This window comes from Panthera pardus, unplaced genomic scaffold (genome assembly GCF_024362965.1).
Source record: "Panthera pardus isolate Hobbes unplaced genomic scaffold, ASM2436296v1 HiC_scaffold_17, whole genome shotgun sequence".
Classification (NCBI taxonomy): Eukaryota; Metazoa; Chordata; class Mammalia; order Carnivora; family Felidae; genus Panthera; species Panthera pardus.
In genome coordinates, this window is record NW_026526732.1 from 22,334,552 (window position 1) to 22,352,735 (window position 18,184).

Here is an 18,184-nt window from a genome sequence, read left to right on the forward strand (position 1 = left end):
TTAGTTTCTTACCAGTGGAATCTTCTCAGGAAAACTCTTACCACATAGCATTTCAAAATGGGGTTTATTGGGGTCACTTTTCTACATACAGCAAATTAAACCACTTAACTCCTGAAAAGGAGTGGAGAGGTTTCAAAGAAATATTTGAGAACATCTGCAAAAGACAGCTGGGACAATCATACAAATAAATGAAGAATACACCAATTCCATTTACATTATGAAGATGTTTTCCTTCAACTCATCCAAACATTTCACATTTGTGACATCATTTATTTCAGAGCATATTCTACATTTGTAATATTTTTTAAATGTTACAATATTTACAAGACAGATGGCACAGAAAACTTGGTAGTATAAATACTTGCTAGTAAAAATGGCAGATTACACACTTTTGTCTCTTTGAAGATCCTTGTACATTACTGAACATAACAAAGAGCCCCAATGGGGAAGGCACCTTTTCCTAAATGTTCTACTGTCATAGCTTGAGACCCTCAACATTATTCTTCAAGTTCAACAACTCCTTTTCCTGCCTTCTTTTCTCCAGTTTGAAGGCTAATTTGTTAGCTTTCTTCTCCACTCTCCGTTCCTGTATAAGAATACATTAGTGTTATTCAAATCTTCAAACAAACGCAAACTAATTTTACAAAAGAAAATCTCTATGACCACTGCACCCATAAGCTCTTTGTAAATCTTCCATTTGAGAAAAGTACTTCACCTTGCGTTCCTCTTTTATAGCCTGCTTTCTCGTTCTTTTATCTTCTTTGCTTTCGTTTTTAGATCGAGGTTGGGTTGACACCTTTGGCAGATCACTGCCATTAATCATCTGCATTCTTTCAACTTGCTTTGCTGTGAGTCCTTTCTTAGGTAAGACATTGAGAGGTATTCCTGTTTTAGAAGATATTTGGATTTGTTTGGGCTGAAATAAAAACAAAAATCATACTAAGGTCATTTCCCATTCCTATTAAAAAAGAGCTCACACACACACACAGCTCACTAATGACATATCATGTGTTGCTCTTCCCAATAGTGTTTCCAGCCACAAAAGGATACAGCTACCGTGAAAAAATGACTCGTCCACTGTTTTCTGCATTGCATACTTCAAGTAGCTCAGGACACCAGGACTTACCTTTGGTTGATACTTGATAATTTGCGGATGGTTATATAAATTGGAGTATGTACCTTTAAAAAAAACCAAATAAACACGTATCAATAAGAACACTTTCAATTCAGAAAACATTACTGAGTTCCTACTATCTTCCCAACTTTGATCTTTTCATACTTTAATGAAGTCTCTGTTATTATAGCGTAGGGGCCAAAATGGCAGAGTCTCTCTTATTATAGATGTTTTGAAATTTTTTGCAACTTAGTAACAGGAATGTTACTTTTTCTAAATCATTTTCACAGAAAACATACTTTTTCAAAATACTGATGTATTCAATACTTTAAAATCACTACCATACCTTTATCAGTAAAAAGGACACCAAAATACTTACTACAAATAGATTCACAATCCCACTTCTCTTTAGCTTCTTCAAGAACTACAGTAACACTCTCTTCCTCCTCAGACCCATCCAGTTCATTCATTAGCAGGTCCTGATCCTCAAAGGGTTCCAGAGTATTCAGTTTTACACAACTTTTGATTGAGTTTTTGAAAAAGGCAGCAAAAGAGGGAAAAACAAAACACCACCCATTATTATTCTGTATGTTACTAAAACCGGTATGGATGTTTGACGAGCTATGGAAACAACAGTATTTCAAATTTGTGTGTGTGTACCTTTATTTTGAAAGACAGACAGAGTGAGAGCGGGGAAGGGGCAGAGAGAGGGGAAGATAGGCTCTGAAGCAGGCTCCAGGCTCTGAGCTGTCAACAGAGAGGTCTACGCAGGGCTCGAACACACAGACTGTGAGATCATGACCTGAGCCGAAGTTGGACGTCCAACCGACTGAGCCACCCAGGCGCCCCAGAAACAACAGCATTTCAAAAAAATCCCAGCTCTCCCCAGCCCCAACGTTCATTCCGCTGAGAGAAAAGAGATCTCTGCAAGGTTACAATAAACAAGATGGCAGCTTTCCTAAAACATGGTCTTCTTAAAGCCTCGAAAAGTTACTACCCAATCTGTCTCTCCAAAGTGATCAAACAATCCACTCAATATATGTAGCCCTTGTTCCACTGTAGGATCTGCAAGTGATAGTGATCACGGAAGAGGAGACCCTTCCAGCAGACGTAAACACTTCATTAGTTTCTCGCAGAAAAATCACCTCAATATGGATGCTGATTTGCCAAATATTTGGCCATTAAGTTATACTAATATGGCTGGAGAGACAAATTCTTATTTTTCTATGAGCCACAAAAATCAACTTCTCAGAATGCCTGGCATTTCAGAAAGATGAGAAGAAGAGCATATATAATCAGAAGTCAGAATTCTTCAGCCAAGGAGGCTAAAAGCACCACCTTATTCTCCAAGTGGAATGTGATCTTGCACCTCCCCACTCTAACCCTCAAGCCCTTCAATTGTTGACTCTCAGGTCAGAGCCATAAAGAAAGTGGTTCTCAGTATGTTCCCACCCAAAGTTACAGTCAGCTTCTGAACCTCAATATCAAAATGTGAGTCAACACTGAAGGAAACATACCATTTTCTCAATATAGATTCTGACTGGGTGATTTTCTAGATTCAGATGTTGAACTAAAAACTTTATTTGAAAATGAAAGAAAGAAAAGTCACCCTGCTTGTCATGCCTCCGAGCTCCATACCAACTTCAGGTACGAAGTCTCCTCGTTCATTAACACTTTCTCTCAATAAAATAATCCTATCAAGTAAAGCTCTCAGAATGTTCTTTTGACATGGGCAGTGTTCCCCGTAACCAAGATGCTCCTTTCATTCTTGTATCCTCTCAACTATGGACTTAGAACTCTGGTCCTCTGGTACCCAATATCTAATCATCACCCTTCCTCCTATAAAAAAGAGAAATAAAGACAGAAAGAATCCTTACCTACTCACTCTCTAGAGAAATTCAGCTTTATTGAATCCAATAGATTTCCTCAACTTGAAAATAATGTTTTCAGAAATCTAAAGACCATCTCTCTCAAGGATCTGACCCTTGCAAAACAATTATACTTTGTTTTTCATCTTTTATCTCTGCTATGGTTTTTAAAAACCTTTTGGAACTAAGAGCTAGAAAATACTACTTTGTCTTGAGCTGAGTCTACCCTCCATTTGAGACAATAAACACTATTTTAATGATGGATGGAAATGCATTAAGAAAACATGCAGAAAAATGAAAGTGAAAAAAAAGTAAGTGAACAAGGAAAAGGCACGTACTTCTCTGCCTTCTCTTTATAGTAGTCATTCAAGACTTCCTCTAAGCGATTGCTGTCTACTTGAATGGAACCTTCCAATTCAGCATTATCCAGAGCTCCAATTTCATCATCGTCATACTGCTCATAAAACTTGTATATAAAGAGAAAAGATACCATGAAAAAAAATGTTTTAAAACTATAGCGTTTAAAATGTTACTTTTTTTTTTTTTTTTAAGTTTTTTTAAAGGTAATCTCTACACCCAAGGTGGGACTTGAACTTGCAACCCTGAGATCATGAGTCGCAGGCTCCACCAACTCAGTCAGCTAAGCACCCTGGTTTTTACATTAATTTCCTTTCTACACAATTACTTAAGCACTACCATGAGATCACAAGCACCATTACAATGGTATGTGGAAGACATTCTACCCAGTACTTTAAGACTTACACTTAGATGGAAAATAGGCTGCCATTTAATGAAAGTGAAAGATGATCATTCTGTCCAGCTTAGAGAACAATGCTAGGTAGAAATCTTTACCTCAGATTCTACAGATTATGCAGTGATTATGCAGACTTTAAGGGGGCTTAGTTACAAATTTCATTCTTGTTTAGATGTTTACTGTATTATTCAAACTCTGTTAAGAGTAAATGGGATGATGTGAATCCTGAAGAGTGAGGTTATTTGTAGTAACAGTTCACCTACTGGTACTTAGTGAAAAGGTAGCAAAATTAGAACCTTTAAGATTCACTCTAAAGGAAACCAACCATCCACCCATTCATCATTTGCTGAACAGTCTGAATTCCTACCATATGCCAGATACCACATTAGACTTGGGGCTATATCAGTGAGCAAACATACACAAAAAAGCAGAAAAGTAATGGAATTTTGTTTATGCTCAGGCCAATGCTTGAGGAAAACAGCATAATCTTGGGGATTGGAGTCAGACTCTCATTATCAAAATATCAAACCTCTCTAAGGAAAGTCAGGAAGTTCTATCAGCTGTCTCAGATCTATATGCATTCTTTCCAGAATTAAAACTAGGATGGTTTTGTGATCTGTTTTAATAAGACAGGCGATTTCTAACGTTGAAAGTTTTGGCTTTGAGTTCCGATGTCATAAGAAATTTACCAGGAACCAGTATCAAAAGGTTCCTTATCTGGGGACCTTACCTTCTCAAATCTCTCATCATGAAGAGTCAGCTGTTCATTTCTTCTCATGACTGAGGATGTTATAGAATACTCAGTAAAGCGACTTTTAGTTTCCTCTTCCCAGAACAAATGATTTTCTACAGCCCCAGGAGGTTTTCCAGGGACAGACATGGCCTCATCTGATGAGCCCGCAGAGCCATAGTTATCGTCATCTCTACCTCTTTCCTTCTCATCATCCACATCTTCCCACTCACTGTCATCTTCAGCCTCAGATTTCCTAAAGTCAGAGTCATAAATTAACTGTCAAAACAACTTGAGAAACAACAGAACCAAATGACTTTACACAAGTAAAATTTGAGGGTATTTCAGGGAGGATTCCTGTTTAAGGCAGGAACAGCTGTGCTGCCTGACCTGTCTGGTATGGCTGGAAAAGTAATGAACCAGCCATCAGGCAACTTGGACTTTAGCCCCACCTATCGTCAATTTGTAAAGACCTCAAGTCTCACATTTTCTGCTCTAAAATACAAAAGCCTCACACTAAATGTTCTCAAAGGTCTCTTGCAGTTTTAACATTCTACAGATACCACCCTACAGAAGAACGAACAGTCAGTTCATTCCCAATTTGAAAGAAACAACACGTACTGTATATCCATTCCATCTTCCTCTGTTGGCTTATTGGCCTGAAGAATAAAATCATCTTCCAGCAGATTGTCTGGATTATCAAAATCAAAATCATCATCAAGAGCCGCAACGATGTCAGGATCAAAATCCAGTCGAGGTCCTAGAAGGAAAACAAAAACTGAGCACGAATTCCCAAGAAAACAGCATTCCTTTCTGTAACATAATCTGAGTACCTCTTCTATGCCACATTCTACCTATCAATGTATTGAGGATTAAAAAAATGATTAAAAACTTTAAGTTCAGGGGCACCTGGGTGGCTCAGTTGGTTAAGCATCCAACTTCAGCTCAGGTCATGATCTCCCAGTTCATGGGTTCGAGCCCCGCGTCAGGCTCTGCGCCGGCAGCTCAGAGCCTGAAGCCTGCTTCAGATTCTGTGTCTCCCTCTCTCTCTGCCCCTCCCCCACTCATGCTGTCTCTCAAAAATAAATAAACATTGAAAAAAATAAAAAAAAAATTAAAAATTAAAAAAAACTTTTAGTCTAGTGTGGAACAGACATAGAGAGGGTTGAATGGGAGGAGATGGGGAAAAAATACCTCTGGCTTCAGTACTCAAATCATAAAACCTCTTGCATTACAGACTATATTACACTTCGTCTACTTATAAAATTCACAGCATACACCTGCAGTTAGAATCAGATTTTAAATTCACCTGTAAGAAGTAACTCAAATTGGGACATCTGGGTGGCTAGTGGGTTAAATGTCTGACTGGATTTCAGCTCAGGTGGTGATCTCACAGTTTGTGGGTTGGAGTCCCACATTGGGCTATGCGCTGACAGCATGGAGCCTTCTTGGGATTCTCTCATTCTCTCTCTCCCTCTCCCTCCCTCCCTCCCTCCCTGGTGCATGTGTGCTTGCTCTCTCTCTCTTAAGATAAATAAGCTTAAAAAAAAGTAACTCTAAGTATGTGTGGCCTGTTAAACTTCTAGCCTAGGAGAGTTTCATAAATCCTGTTTCTTCAGCTATGGTCTTCTGTGTGTAAAAATAGAGTCTATGAAAAACCTCAAGTTCAAACTTGTAAACTGACATGGCTTCCATTCCAACCCCCCCTCATAACATGGCCCCTGCTGGACTCTCCAGCCTCATTTCATACTAATTCTTGCCTCATTCTAGGCATGCTAAAATATGGTTTCCTGTATTCATGTTCTCTCAATTTTGCACATGCAGCTTCCTGTTTAGAATATCCTCTCCTTCCCACCCCCCTCCTCATCCACCTGCCTAACTTCTACTTAAGAAATAACAGACACCATTTTCTCCAGGACAACTTGCCCACTATTACCTAAACCATTTATTCACTTGCACAATTAACTGTAATTTCTTCTTTATTATCCATCTTTCCCAACTCATAATAAATTCCCTGAAGTCAGATATCATGCTTTATTCTGGTTTAAGCCCAGAGCCCATCATATAGTGGTAACTCAAAAATCTGTGGAATGAACGAATGAATGCTACAAGGCAAATATTAATAATTAAGACAATTCAAGAGAAAATACCAAACATCACTTCTGTTTGTTCTAAAATACAATGTTGATAGTAAAAATAAATAAAACAACTTTTCAGTGTATCTGCAACAGGTGGTAAAATGGACCTCCATAAAATACACTCTTGGGAGAAATTCTGAAAGCAGATTTAGTCTATCATAAGTATGTTTGGGGGGTTTGTTTTGTTTTTTAGAGAGAGGGAGAGTGCATGAGCAGGGGGGAGAGGGAGGGAGAATGAATCTCAGGCAGGTTCCATGCTCAATCCCACAACCCTAGGATCATGACCTTAGTCGAAATCAAGAGTCGGATGCTTACCCAACTAAGCCACCCAAGCGTCCCCAAGTCTATATACGTGTTAAGGCTAACCGAACATCATCGTTTCCACTGCAAGAGGCTAGGTCCAGGTTAAAATTCCCCTACTGGATCTCCAAAAACAGTTTTCTTACTTTCGTCTCCAAAAAGGAACTTCAAAGACTAAGAATTTGATGGCAATGAAAAAGTATCCTGTTCACTCATCCTTTCCTAATGACCGCTAATCTGAATTTACACACATCTCAAATTGTTTCATCACTTTATCAGAGACAGAAAAACTATCATTACTATGCTTTGTTTGTAAAACACAGATCAAATCACTTGAAAAGTTCAAGAAATCAAGCACACCTGAAACAGGAGCGGCTTTATTCAACAATCCAACATCTTCCTCAAACTCTGATGCAAATACTGAAGAAGGCAACTGAATTCCCGTGGTCTTGAAAGAGAAATTACACAATGGTTAGATTCAGAAATACTTCTGAACTGGGTTGAAGTGTCCTCCCCCCACCCCAAATTCTTGCCCACCCAATAGCTCAGAATGTGACCTCATTTGGAAATAGGATCCTTGCAGATGTAATTAGTTAAGATGAGGTGACAGGAGATTATGGTGGGCCCTAATTAATTCATCAAGACTGGTGTGTCCCTGTAAGAAGGCCATGTGAAGACACGAAGCCACAGGGGAGAATGCCATGGGAAGATTCAAGTGGACTGGAGCAATGGGTCTACGAAAGCCAAGGAACACCAAGGACTGCTGGTAACCACCAAGAGCAAGGAGATAGGTGTGGACAGCGTTCTTGCCCTGAGCCCCCACAATGCAAGCAATGCTGCTGAAAGGTTACTTTTGGACTTCTGACTTCCAGAGCTGTGACAGATTACATTTCCGTTGTTTTAAGCCACCCAGTGGTAATGTGTGGTAATTTGCTATGGCAGTCCCAGGAAAATTAATACAACTATATCCTGCATTCTCTCCCACTTATGCTCCAGTTAAATATCTTAAACATGTATATTCCATCAGCTGAAGCAACAAGCAGCTTCAAAGCAATACTTCAAAGTGTTCTCCAGTATTATTCCATTTAATGCTCTTGAGATATCAGCATGTTTTAGTCAACAAAAGCTAAGAAAGATCAAATGCCATGCCTGCCTCAAAGTGCTCGTTAAGTGAAGTTCTGGGATTCAAATCCAGATTTTGCAATGCCACTGTCCTCGTCTCAAAATTTAATCTTTTCCCTCTTGAACTGAGATAACATGCCAATTTCTGGTTAATAGCAGAGCATTTCCCTGAACTGGGTATCTTAAATCCTGGGATGGTCATAAATCATCTCTCCATCCCTAGAACCCTTTGAACTCTCTTGTATAAAGTGATTTCACATCAGTCTTTCAGGCACCATCTTGCTCATGGCTAACCAAGATGTAGATTACCACCACCACTGCTTAGCTAGTCCACACCTAATCCAACCTTCACATCACTTCCGGATTAACACTCCTGTAATATTTTATAAAGTGACCTTCTCAAACTTGTAATGGGTTTTGATTTTTCACTCCTGATTTTCAGGGTCTGTAAAATCCAGGCCTATTCTATGTATCCAAATTACTGTTACTCAGTACCTCTGGTAAGATGACCGCCATGTAACTCAGGTCCAGTTCCTCACATCATGGGATAATTCAAAGTAATTCATGGAGCACACATGTCACACACTGATCCAACTACTACCTATGCCCCTTCTAACTGGAATGTTTCCTTCCTCTCTTCAATACGACCCACCCTTTAGTGTCCAGCTCAGTTTCTCCCTCCTCCATGAAGGCCTTCTTGATCACTTTCCCAGAACTTTCCTTTGGGCGAAATCTTTTTCATTCTTCATACCACACAAATACCTCCACTTACGCTCGCACATATAACTGACTGGTCCTTATGCTCTGTTTGATCTTTTTTCAATCAAATAGTTACCAATGTGAGGGGCACCACATGTTATCTGTCTCATGTACCTCATCACCCACCATATCCTCAGTCTAGTAGCAGGCAGATAGCTGAGATGTTGGTTCTCGCTGGCTCATGGAGCATGTGGAACCGGAAACCTCTGAGGAGCATGAGTAAAAGCTATGGAGTAGTGCACGCCAAGCAAACTTAGCTTCCAAAAGGCACTTCTTGGTGGCATAGAGTATAGGAAAAGATCTGGTTTCTGCTACAGAGTTCTTTTTTTAAAGAAAAAACAGCTTTACTGGGATAGGATTAACATATGATACAATTCAGCCACTTCAAGTGCACAATTTAATGACTTTTGATAAATTACTTTTTAAAAATTATAAAATATGTATGTAGTTTTGTTTTGTTTGTAAGATATTCTGATTATCTATTCTTGGAAGTTGGGATTAAAAAAAGGATCAGGGGCACCTGGGTGGCTCAGTCCGTTAAGCCTCCAACTTCAGCTCAGGTCATGATCTTGCTAGTCTAGGAGTTTGAGCCCCACGTCGGGATCTGTGTTGACAGCTCAGAGCCTGGATCCTGCTTCAGATTCTTTGTCTCCTTCTCTTTGTGCCCCTCCCCCACTCACACTTTGTCTCTGAAAAATGAATAAACCTTAAAAAGATAAAAGGGAGGATCAGCTTGTGTTTAGTGAATTCACCTTTGGAGGTATTTTTCGAATTTTGAAAAACAGTCAAAGAATCACAATCACAGAGTTTAGGGATTACGTTCTTAAAAAAGAAAGGTGGAGGCACCTAGCTGGCTCAGTTGGTTAAGCGCATGACTCTTGATTTCGGCTCAGGTGATGATCTCAGTTTGTGATATTGAGCCTCTTGTCAGGCTCTGCACTGATACGGCACGGAGCCTGCTTAGGACTGTCTCTCTCTACCCCTCCCTGCTCATGCTCTCTCTCAAAATAAATAAACATTTTAAAAAATGTGTATGTTTTTTATTGGTTGCAGTAGTTGTGAACTCTGCTGAGTTTGCCCAGCTGCTTTCTACCACAGCAGGACCTCCTTTCCTTCATGTGACAATCGAGCTGCTCACACAGGACTACTTCTGTACTGCTTCATTTCCTGTTTCTAGGGTTTATTCAATATTTCTGGTTTACTCAACTTTGGCAGTTTGTTACAAAATACTTAAAATCAAAAAAGCACAAAGGACTCATCCATATTTTTGCATCATGCTACAGAAAACAGATGGCATTTTTGTTTTTAAATAGAATTCACTCACCCTTGTAAATATCACTGAAGCATCCATTTAAGAGCGTTATTCTCTTACAAAGCCAATTAGACAGTGATTACTTTTACCCAAAATTAACTGAGGATTAAAACTTAATCTTTCAAAAGCTAATTTTTTAAATTTTTTAACAATTTATTCATTTTTGAGAGACAGAGATAGAGCATGAGTGGGGGAGGGGCAGAGAGACACAGGATCAGAAGCAGGCTCTGGGCTCTGCAGCTGTCAACACAGAGCCCGACGTGGGGCTGAGACCCGTGAACCGCGAGATCATGACCCGAGCCAAAGCCCAACAGAGCCATCCAGGTGCCCCTTAAAAAGCTAATCTTTTAAAAGCCAATACAATTCAGCCAGAAAAATGTAAGAACTTTATTAAGACTTTTCTCCCTAAAATAAAGTTGAAGCAAGGGGCACCTGGGTAGCTCGGTCAGTTAAGCATCCAACTTTAGCTCTGGTCATGATCTCATAGTTCATGGATCTGAGTCCTTCATTGGGTTCTGTGCTGACAGCTCAGAGCCTGGAGCCTGCTTTGGATTCTGTGTCTCCCTCTCACTCTGTCTCCCAAAAATAAAGAAACGTTAAAAAAAAAAAAAAAGATAAAGGTGAAGCACTACCAGACCCTCTTCCCTCCCTCACTGGGTCATGGAAGGAGGTGAGCCAATAAGATACCTACCCTACTCCTGATAGTAATATCACCTTGGGAAAGAAGCAGTACAGAAGCTGGTTCTGTTAGGACAGAGATGTGGGAGTGGGCTGTGGGACACAGCCCAGTGGGAGTGGGACAGGGCTGTGGAGTGGACTATGCAGCCTTACAAGAGAGCTACAACCTAGGGAGTGAACGAGAGCAGCTGCAGTTATTACCTTCCTTTGGGATGATACCCTGAAATGCAACCCCTTTGACTCTCCTTAAGCAACAAGCTAGAGACTGAAGGGGCTATGATCACACTTCACTGAGGAAAACAATACCTAGACCATGACAGGATTGAAGAATGAGAAGCAGGAGAAATTCGTGCCCTTTTTAACTCTTCTTTTTGTCAACAAACCCAATAAATAAATAGCTTTTTTTAAGTGTTAGATGATATAAAAGTTTCACAGGAAAATTTACTGTATACTAATACTAAATAAAAAGATAAAGTCATATGACACGAGTATCCCGAACATAAACAAGGAAACAGAACTTAAGTTGGTAGTACTAATTTCACAGAAATATGTGCTCTAGCTTATACTTTAAAGAAAAAATTAAAGTACACTGCATTTTTGTTGAGAAGAGTATCAGAAACTTCATTAGGATATCTATTGCTTCTATTCTCTTCTGGTCAGCCTACAGCTTTTTACAACTGTTAAAGATCTGAACATTCCACAAAAATTAAGTTCCACCTTAGAAGACAGTTTATGACACTAAGTAGTTAACGCATCGAATGTCAGCTCCTTTTCCTCTATTGGAAGGTGCTTTCTAACATGGCTACATCTACTAATGAAAGGTTCTAACCCCGTCAAAGGCTGCAACTTCCAACCGCTGCCACCAGAGAACAGGAAGCCTACTCTCTCCTATGCGCGCGCACACACATACATGATTTCAAGTGAGAGCGTGGCTTATTTTTGTGTTCAGATTGACACCATTTCTCGCCCTAGTTATCTTGATTTATAAATGGTGGTTTCTTCACTCGCTCCCACACATATTGATAAAAAGTCTTACTGAAATTTCTAAACTTCCTTCTTTTTCGTCTCTTCTGTTGGGTGCACTGAAGGCACTTGTGAGAACCAGCTCTGAGGGCCCAGATGGTTCCTTCAGGTGCTGCAGATAGTCATAGCCATCATCAAAGAACACACCGTACTTCCTCTGTTCTGCTCGCCGTTCTTCGTCATTTATCTAGGATAATAAACAAAATGGAATCAGCACCTCTTCCAAGCACAAACCACAGGAACCTTCCAGTGAACACAGCTTTCAGAATAGGAGGCAGGTGGCACACGAAAGATGTGGCTAATAAGAATGAGACAAAGAATTCTTGAAAACTCAGGAAAAACAGAGATTCTAAACCCAAGTGCTATATAAAAGTTAAATGGAATGAAAACAATTACTGCTTCTACTAGACATTTCTGTGCAACAATTCAAGCCAAGATAGAAAAAAAAGAAATAACAAGCGTTGGCGAGAATGTGGAGAAAAAGGAACATTCGTGCACTGTTGGTGGGAATATAAACTGGTGAAGTCACTGTGGAAAAGAGAATGGAGTTCCTCAAAAAATTAATTGGAATATCGTATAATCCAGTAATTCCACTACGATTTACTCAAAGAAAATGAAAACACTAATTTGAAAGAAATATATGGACTCCCATGTTGACTGCAGCATTATTTACAACAACCAAGATATGGAAACAACCCAAGTGTCCACTGACAGAAGAACGGATAAAGATGTAGTGTGGATATATACACACATACACACACAATGGAGTATTACTCTGCCATAAAAACAAAAACAGTGAGTTCTTGCCACTGCAACATGGACAGACCTAAAGAGTATTATGCTAAACGAAGTAAGTCAGAGAAAGACAAACATGTATGATTTTACTTATGTGTGGAATCTAAAAAAAGAAAAAAAAACAAGCAGAAGCAGATCCATAAATACAGAGAACAAAACTGATGACTGCTAAAGGGGAGGGTGGGGGGGATGGGCAAATGGGTGAAGGGGAACAGGAGATAGTCTTCCAGTTATAGAATGAGTTAAGTCGTGGAAATAAAAGGTACGGCATAGGGAATATGGCCAATGGTACTATAATAGCATTGTTCAGTGACAGATGGTAACTATGCTTGTGGTGAGCACAGCTTAACGTACAGACTTGTCAAATCACTATGCCGTACACCTGAAAGTAATGTAACATTGTATGTCTAACTACAGTTCAATTAAAAAAATTCAGCCAGGGCACCTGGGTGGCTCAGTCAGTTAAGCGTCTGACTTTGGCTGAGGTCATGATCTCGCAGTTCATGAGTTCCAGCCCAGTGCTGGGCTCTGTGGTGACAGCTCAGAGCCTAAAGCCTGCTTTGGATTCTGTGTGTCCCTCTCTCTCTCTGCCCCTCCCGCACTGGCACTCTCTCTCTTTCTCAAAGATAAATAAAAAACGTTAAAACCTTTTTAATTTAAAACATTAAAAAATTTTTAATTTAAAAAATTAAAAAAAAAATTTTTTTTTAAATTCAGGCCAAGAAACACACACACACACACACACACACACACAGAATTTTATGACGTAATTGGAGGGTTAAAAGACCAGAGGGTCCTGAAAAGTAAGTACAATTTCTTGTATTTATATGCAAAAAAACCTTTCCCAACATACAACACAAGCAGGCTTTACTAAAAAGCTAGATACAGTCAATGTTCTCCAAGACTTCCTATCAAATTTACCAACACTTACACTCTGACAATCATAGAGTCAACTTTTTAAAGGTTTCCTGGCATTTTTAAAGCTAACTCATGAGAAAAGGGATGAGGTTATCATCACTCCAAAAGGGAGTCCGTGGTTTTGAAATGACAGGAAAGCAAAGATGTGCCCTAAATAATCATGCAGCACTGTAGCTAGTTTAGTAAATATCCACTGTTACTTTATAACATTTGCTCATTTAAACATCTCAAATAAAGATGCTTTATCCTCTCAATCAAATACCCAAGACGTAAAAATCAGCACATTTACTGAAAATTAAGTCACAGATTTTGTTTCCCAGAAGATCACAGTTGTCTGAGAATAGCAGCTGGCTAACTATTTAAAAACTGACAGTCCGCCTGCAAACTTATTGGCTATACAACAGGACCTACTTTCTGTGTGGGCAATAGAACCCTCTGGGGTGCAGTCTCATCCGCGGCTAAAGGATCTCGCTGGCTCCGGTGGACCAGGTGAAAAGATACAGCTTTCTTCTTCTCTATAAAAGGCTTCTTCTTCCTGTGAGGCTTCAAAGGAACGGAATCAGAATAAGCCGTTGAAAAAGAATAAAAAAGACGACAGTCCACATAGGCACCTTCAGGAAGTTACATAAAGGGTCAACAGATTTTTAAAACTCACATTTCTGTGGTAAGCAACATCAACAATGTTGGAGAAAATCTGTACTTACCTTCCTTCGATAAACATTTGATGGCACTTTGTGCCAAACCTTGTTATGGGTTCTGGGGATACAGCAATGAGACGGTCACAGTCCCTACTCTTATCAAGCAAACCATAAGTAAAAAAAGATTTCAAGTAAAGAAAATAAAACAGTAACTTACAAATGACTAACAGTTACTTTAGACTGGGTGCTGAGAGAAGGTCCCTGACAGGTGGAACCAGAATGACAAGGAGGAGCCTGCCACAGAAAATCTGGGGAAGACCATTTCCAGCAAGTTATGCACCGCGCGTACCAACTATTAAGTGAAACCAGGACTGCACAACTACAGTAAGATTCATCATTTCTACACTCTTATTACCCTACCCAACTCTGACTTCCTAAACTGAGAAAGCATCATCCCAGTTGAGTAAGCCATCTTGCTTCGGGCCCAAACTTAGACTCTCCCACAAGTTGCCTATGCCGAGAACACCCGATGAGCAGACAACTGGCATTCCAACGTCTGGAGAAACCAGCCAACTCGCCCTCCCAACTGCAGAAAGCACAGGGTGATACGTTTGTGTTTTGCGTTCACAGGCTTTTTAGGCCCCTTGGGATAAATGGGAAGCCATTCTCTTCTTTCCACTCCCCGGGGAGGCCTGGCCGTGGGAGAAGCACTCTAAACTGCAAAGGATGCCCACGGTGGTGAGGGTGACCCATACGGGGCACAGGGCCGCCAAGCCGCCTCCCCACACCTTTGGGCCAGCCCTCCCAAACCCTGGCCGCAGTAGCCACTGGCACCAGAGGAAGCCGCCTGGCGTCTGGAAAACCAGAGCGCCCCGTCCCCGAGACAACGAGGCGTGCTCACCATGTTGCAGCTGCGCGGCGCTCACTCCAGAGAAGAGTGACGACGGCACGCTGCCAGCCCCGGAAAAATGACTATTACCAAAACGCCAGCAAAGCCCGAATCCCAGCTGCGTCTTTAGGCCTCTCCACACGTGCAACCCCGGAACCCATACAGGAAGTTAAGCGCAGACGGTGGAAATGGGCCAATCGCCGAAGAGCTGAAGCCGTCGCGGCCGGAAGTTACCCATAGCTAGCTCCGTCGCAACGATCGCGAGAAGCTATTGGGAGGTGGAGCTATTTTCTCCCTTGGGGGCGGGGCTTTTCCGGCCAAAATTAAGTAAGCTAGGAAAGGGAGTGTTGGGCGCTTTTGTGGCGGTGAGGCGCGAAAGAGGGGTTGCTGTTTCTAGAGGAACTTGCTTTTGTAGCGCCCTCTACCGAGAATAGAGGCAGGCAACGTATCTAGCATCCCCATTGACCGTTGTATTCCTGGCCTATTCTCACCCATAACACACACGCGCGCACACACACACACACACACACACACAGAAGGAAGGTGGCCACCCTCCCAGGTCACACACACACACACACAAAAGGAAGGTGGCCACCCGCCGGGTCACCGAGGTTTCAGGTTCCATCTCCTCTGGGCCAGCGCGGAGTTGGTTGCCTTAGCAACGGAGGATCAGGGCCTCGCTATTCTAGGCTGCACCATGCTTAATCAGGTCTTTGTTCAAACATCCGGTGCACAAACCCCCGAGATTCTGTTGTAAGTAGAGGCATTTGAACTAAATAAATATGTCTGGAATCTCTGGTGTTTGCATACCTTATCTTATAAGAAGGAAACTAATGTTTATTTTCTTCCAAGTCGTTCCTCAAATGTTTTAACGTGGTTTAAGCAAATAGGCTATAATCACACCTTCTTAGGAAGATTTCAGGCAGGTGCCCGCGCGCGCTTCCAGCTTTTCCTGGGAAAAAGAAAGTGTTAATGCAGTCATCGTCTTAACCAGCAAATCTTTCCTCAAATATGTGTTTCCCCTTTCCAATACCTGGCGTCTTTACAATGTCTAAGTTATCTTGGATTGTGTCTCTCTGTCTTCCTATTACTATTACAAATGTTTATGGAATATTACTCTTTTATTACAATATAAATTATAGAAATAATTTAGATTAGGACCACAGAACTTGTCTTTGAATAATGCTTTGTAACAGATAGAATACCTAACACTTGTATGTGCCAGATGTTTGATATAGTTAAGCTCCATGTGCTGTTTTCATCTGTTTTATTTACTACTGTGCCTGTCTATTCTCAGGGCCTAGAATAGTGCCTGGCACATATACTCAATAAATAATCTATTTAAATGAATTAATATGCTGGCACTTTGCCTCAACTATCTCATATCTTCCTTACCAAACACTTTGAGAGGCACTATCATTTTCATCATCTTACAAATACTAAAACTGAGGCACAGGAAATGTCCTACAGGTAGTAAATGGCAGAGTGGGGATTTAAACCTGAGTCTGACTAGACCTGACCACTTAACCATAACTGGCTGGTTTTTAAATTTTTGAGCAATATTCTGTTATTGTATACATTTACTGATATAGCCATACACTAGGCACACTGTGCCGCTCACTTTGTATTCATTATGTCATTTAATTCCCTTGATAAATCTGTAGTTAGATGACACTTAGCCAATCTTATAAAGCCTGAAGTTCAGAGCACTGAAGTGATTTGCCTAAGGTCACACAATAAATGGAAAAGTTAGATGCTTAGCCCATCTGGTCAAGAAGGCCACACCCTTAACCATGTGCTACATTACCACCATAAAGCAGGCAGCCAGCAAATTCTGTCCATTCTACTTTTTAAATAGCCAAAGATATCACCTCATTACCCCTCTTATCAAATTTATCATTTTTGGTACTCTGATCTGATCATGTCATTTTCCTGTGCGAAACCTTTCAATGTCTATGCCCTGGCCTCAGGATAAAGTCCAAACTCTTGCATAGCAGCTGAGAGTTTCTATCATCTGGCCTCTACCCGTCAATTTAGTGTTGTGTCTCCTATTCCCCATACATCACTCTATGACTCAGCCCTGTCAAACTGTTTGCAGTTCCCAAATGTACCTAAAACAGATGGACTTTCTTGTGCCCATCTGAAAATTTCTTTCTCTCGCCTTCCTGTTCAGTTAGCTTAGCCATTTCTGCCCCTAGGAAACTTATACTCTTCAAAACTAGGGCCCACCCTAAATGTTTTCACTGTACCCTGTGACTACTCAGTTACGCCAAATTATAAACCCGTACCATTCTCAAATGTCTTTAGACTCAAGTTGCAGAAACCCACTTGAGGGCAAGGATTTTTGTCTTACCTAATTTACTTCCCCCAGGGCATATAGCATAGTAAGGGCTCAATAAGAATTGCACTGTTTAAAGCACTTTACATATATTTACTCCTTAAATTCTTAAGGAAGGATTTAAGAGATATACTATCATTATTCTCTTGTTATATACAGATTAAAGATTGAGGAACATAAAGTTAAGTGGACTTTTGCCCAAGAGCACAGAACCCTACATGATGAAGCCAGACTGTGAATTCAGGTGTAGCCGGAGAATTGCACCCTTAACCATTACAACATACCCTATTTCAAAAAGCCGACACATATGGTGAGCTTGCTTGCATTAGAGCTATACTATATATGTGTGAGCTCATTTAATATTTGTTTAATACAGTATCTAGAACCATGCATTCATTAAAATAGTATATATACACAAAACCTTGGCTTGTCTTAACACAGAAAAAAATTTCCTATCACTAATAAATAACCACCTAGTCTCTTATTAGTATGCTCTACTAAATGGCATCCATTTCAAAATAATTAAACAGAATTTTATTTTTTTTTAAATTTTTAAAAAATGTTTATTTTTGAAAGAGAGAGGGAGCACAAGTAGGAGAGGGGCAGAGAGAACGGGAGACACCGAAACCAAAGCAGGCTCCAGGCTCTGAGCTGTCAGCACGGAGCCTGACATGGGGTTCGAACTCACGAACCATGAGATCATGACCTGAGCTAAAGTTGGACGCTTAACCGACTGAGCCACCCAGGCACCCCAACAGAATTTTAATTAACTTAATTTTAATTTCTGGTTTAGTCTAGGCTTTGAAAA

The 18,184-nt window shown here is 40.5% G+C and overlaps 1 protein-coding gene across 1 annotated transcript; it reads right to left on the reverse strand.

Moving 5' to 3' along the window:
• Window positions 1–45: 45 nt before the first annotated feature.
• LTV1 (LTV1 ribosome biogenesis factor) lies at window positions 46–15,215 on the reverse strand. The gene is made up of 11 exons (XM_019425062.2): window positions 15,051–15,215; window positions 13,923–14,054; window positions 11,812–11,985; window positions 7,265–7,352; window positions 5,088–5,226; window positions 4,467–4,722; window positions 3,321–3,448; window positions 1,494–1,633; window positions 1,127–1,179; window positions 716–916; window positions 46–586 (listed from the first exon to the last, which is right to left on the reverse strand). The coding sequence occupies exons 1-11, from the start codon at window positions 15,051–15,053 to the stop codon at window positions 476–478; spliced, it is 1,425 nt and encodes a 474-aa protein (XP_019280607.2). The 5' UTR covers window positions 15,054–15,215; the 3' UTR covers window positions 46–475.
• Window positions 15,216–18,184: the final 2,969 nt, after the last annotated feature.

Bases quoted from the DNA above. Each gene is read 5' to 3' on its own strand.
- LTV1 (XM_019425062.2), bottom strand. The intron at 917-1,126 runs GTAAGTCCTGGT...TTTTTATTTCAG, and splicing joins TTATCAAGTATCAACCAAAG to CCCAAACAAATCCAAATATC. The intron at 587-715 runs GTGAAGTACTTT...ATTCTTATACAG, and splicing joins CTATAAAAGAGGAACGCAAG to GAACGGAGAGTGGAGAAGAA.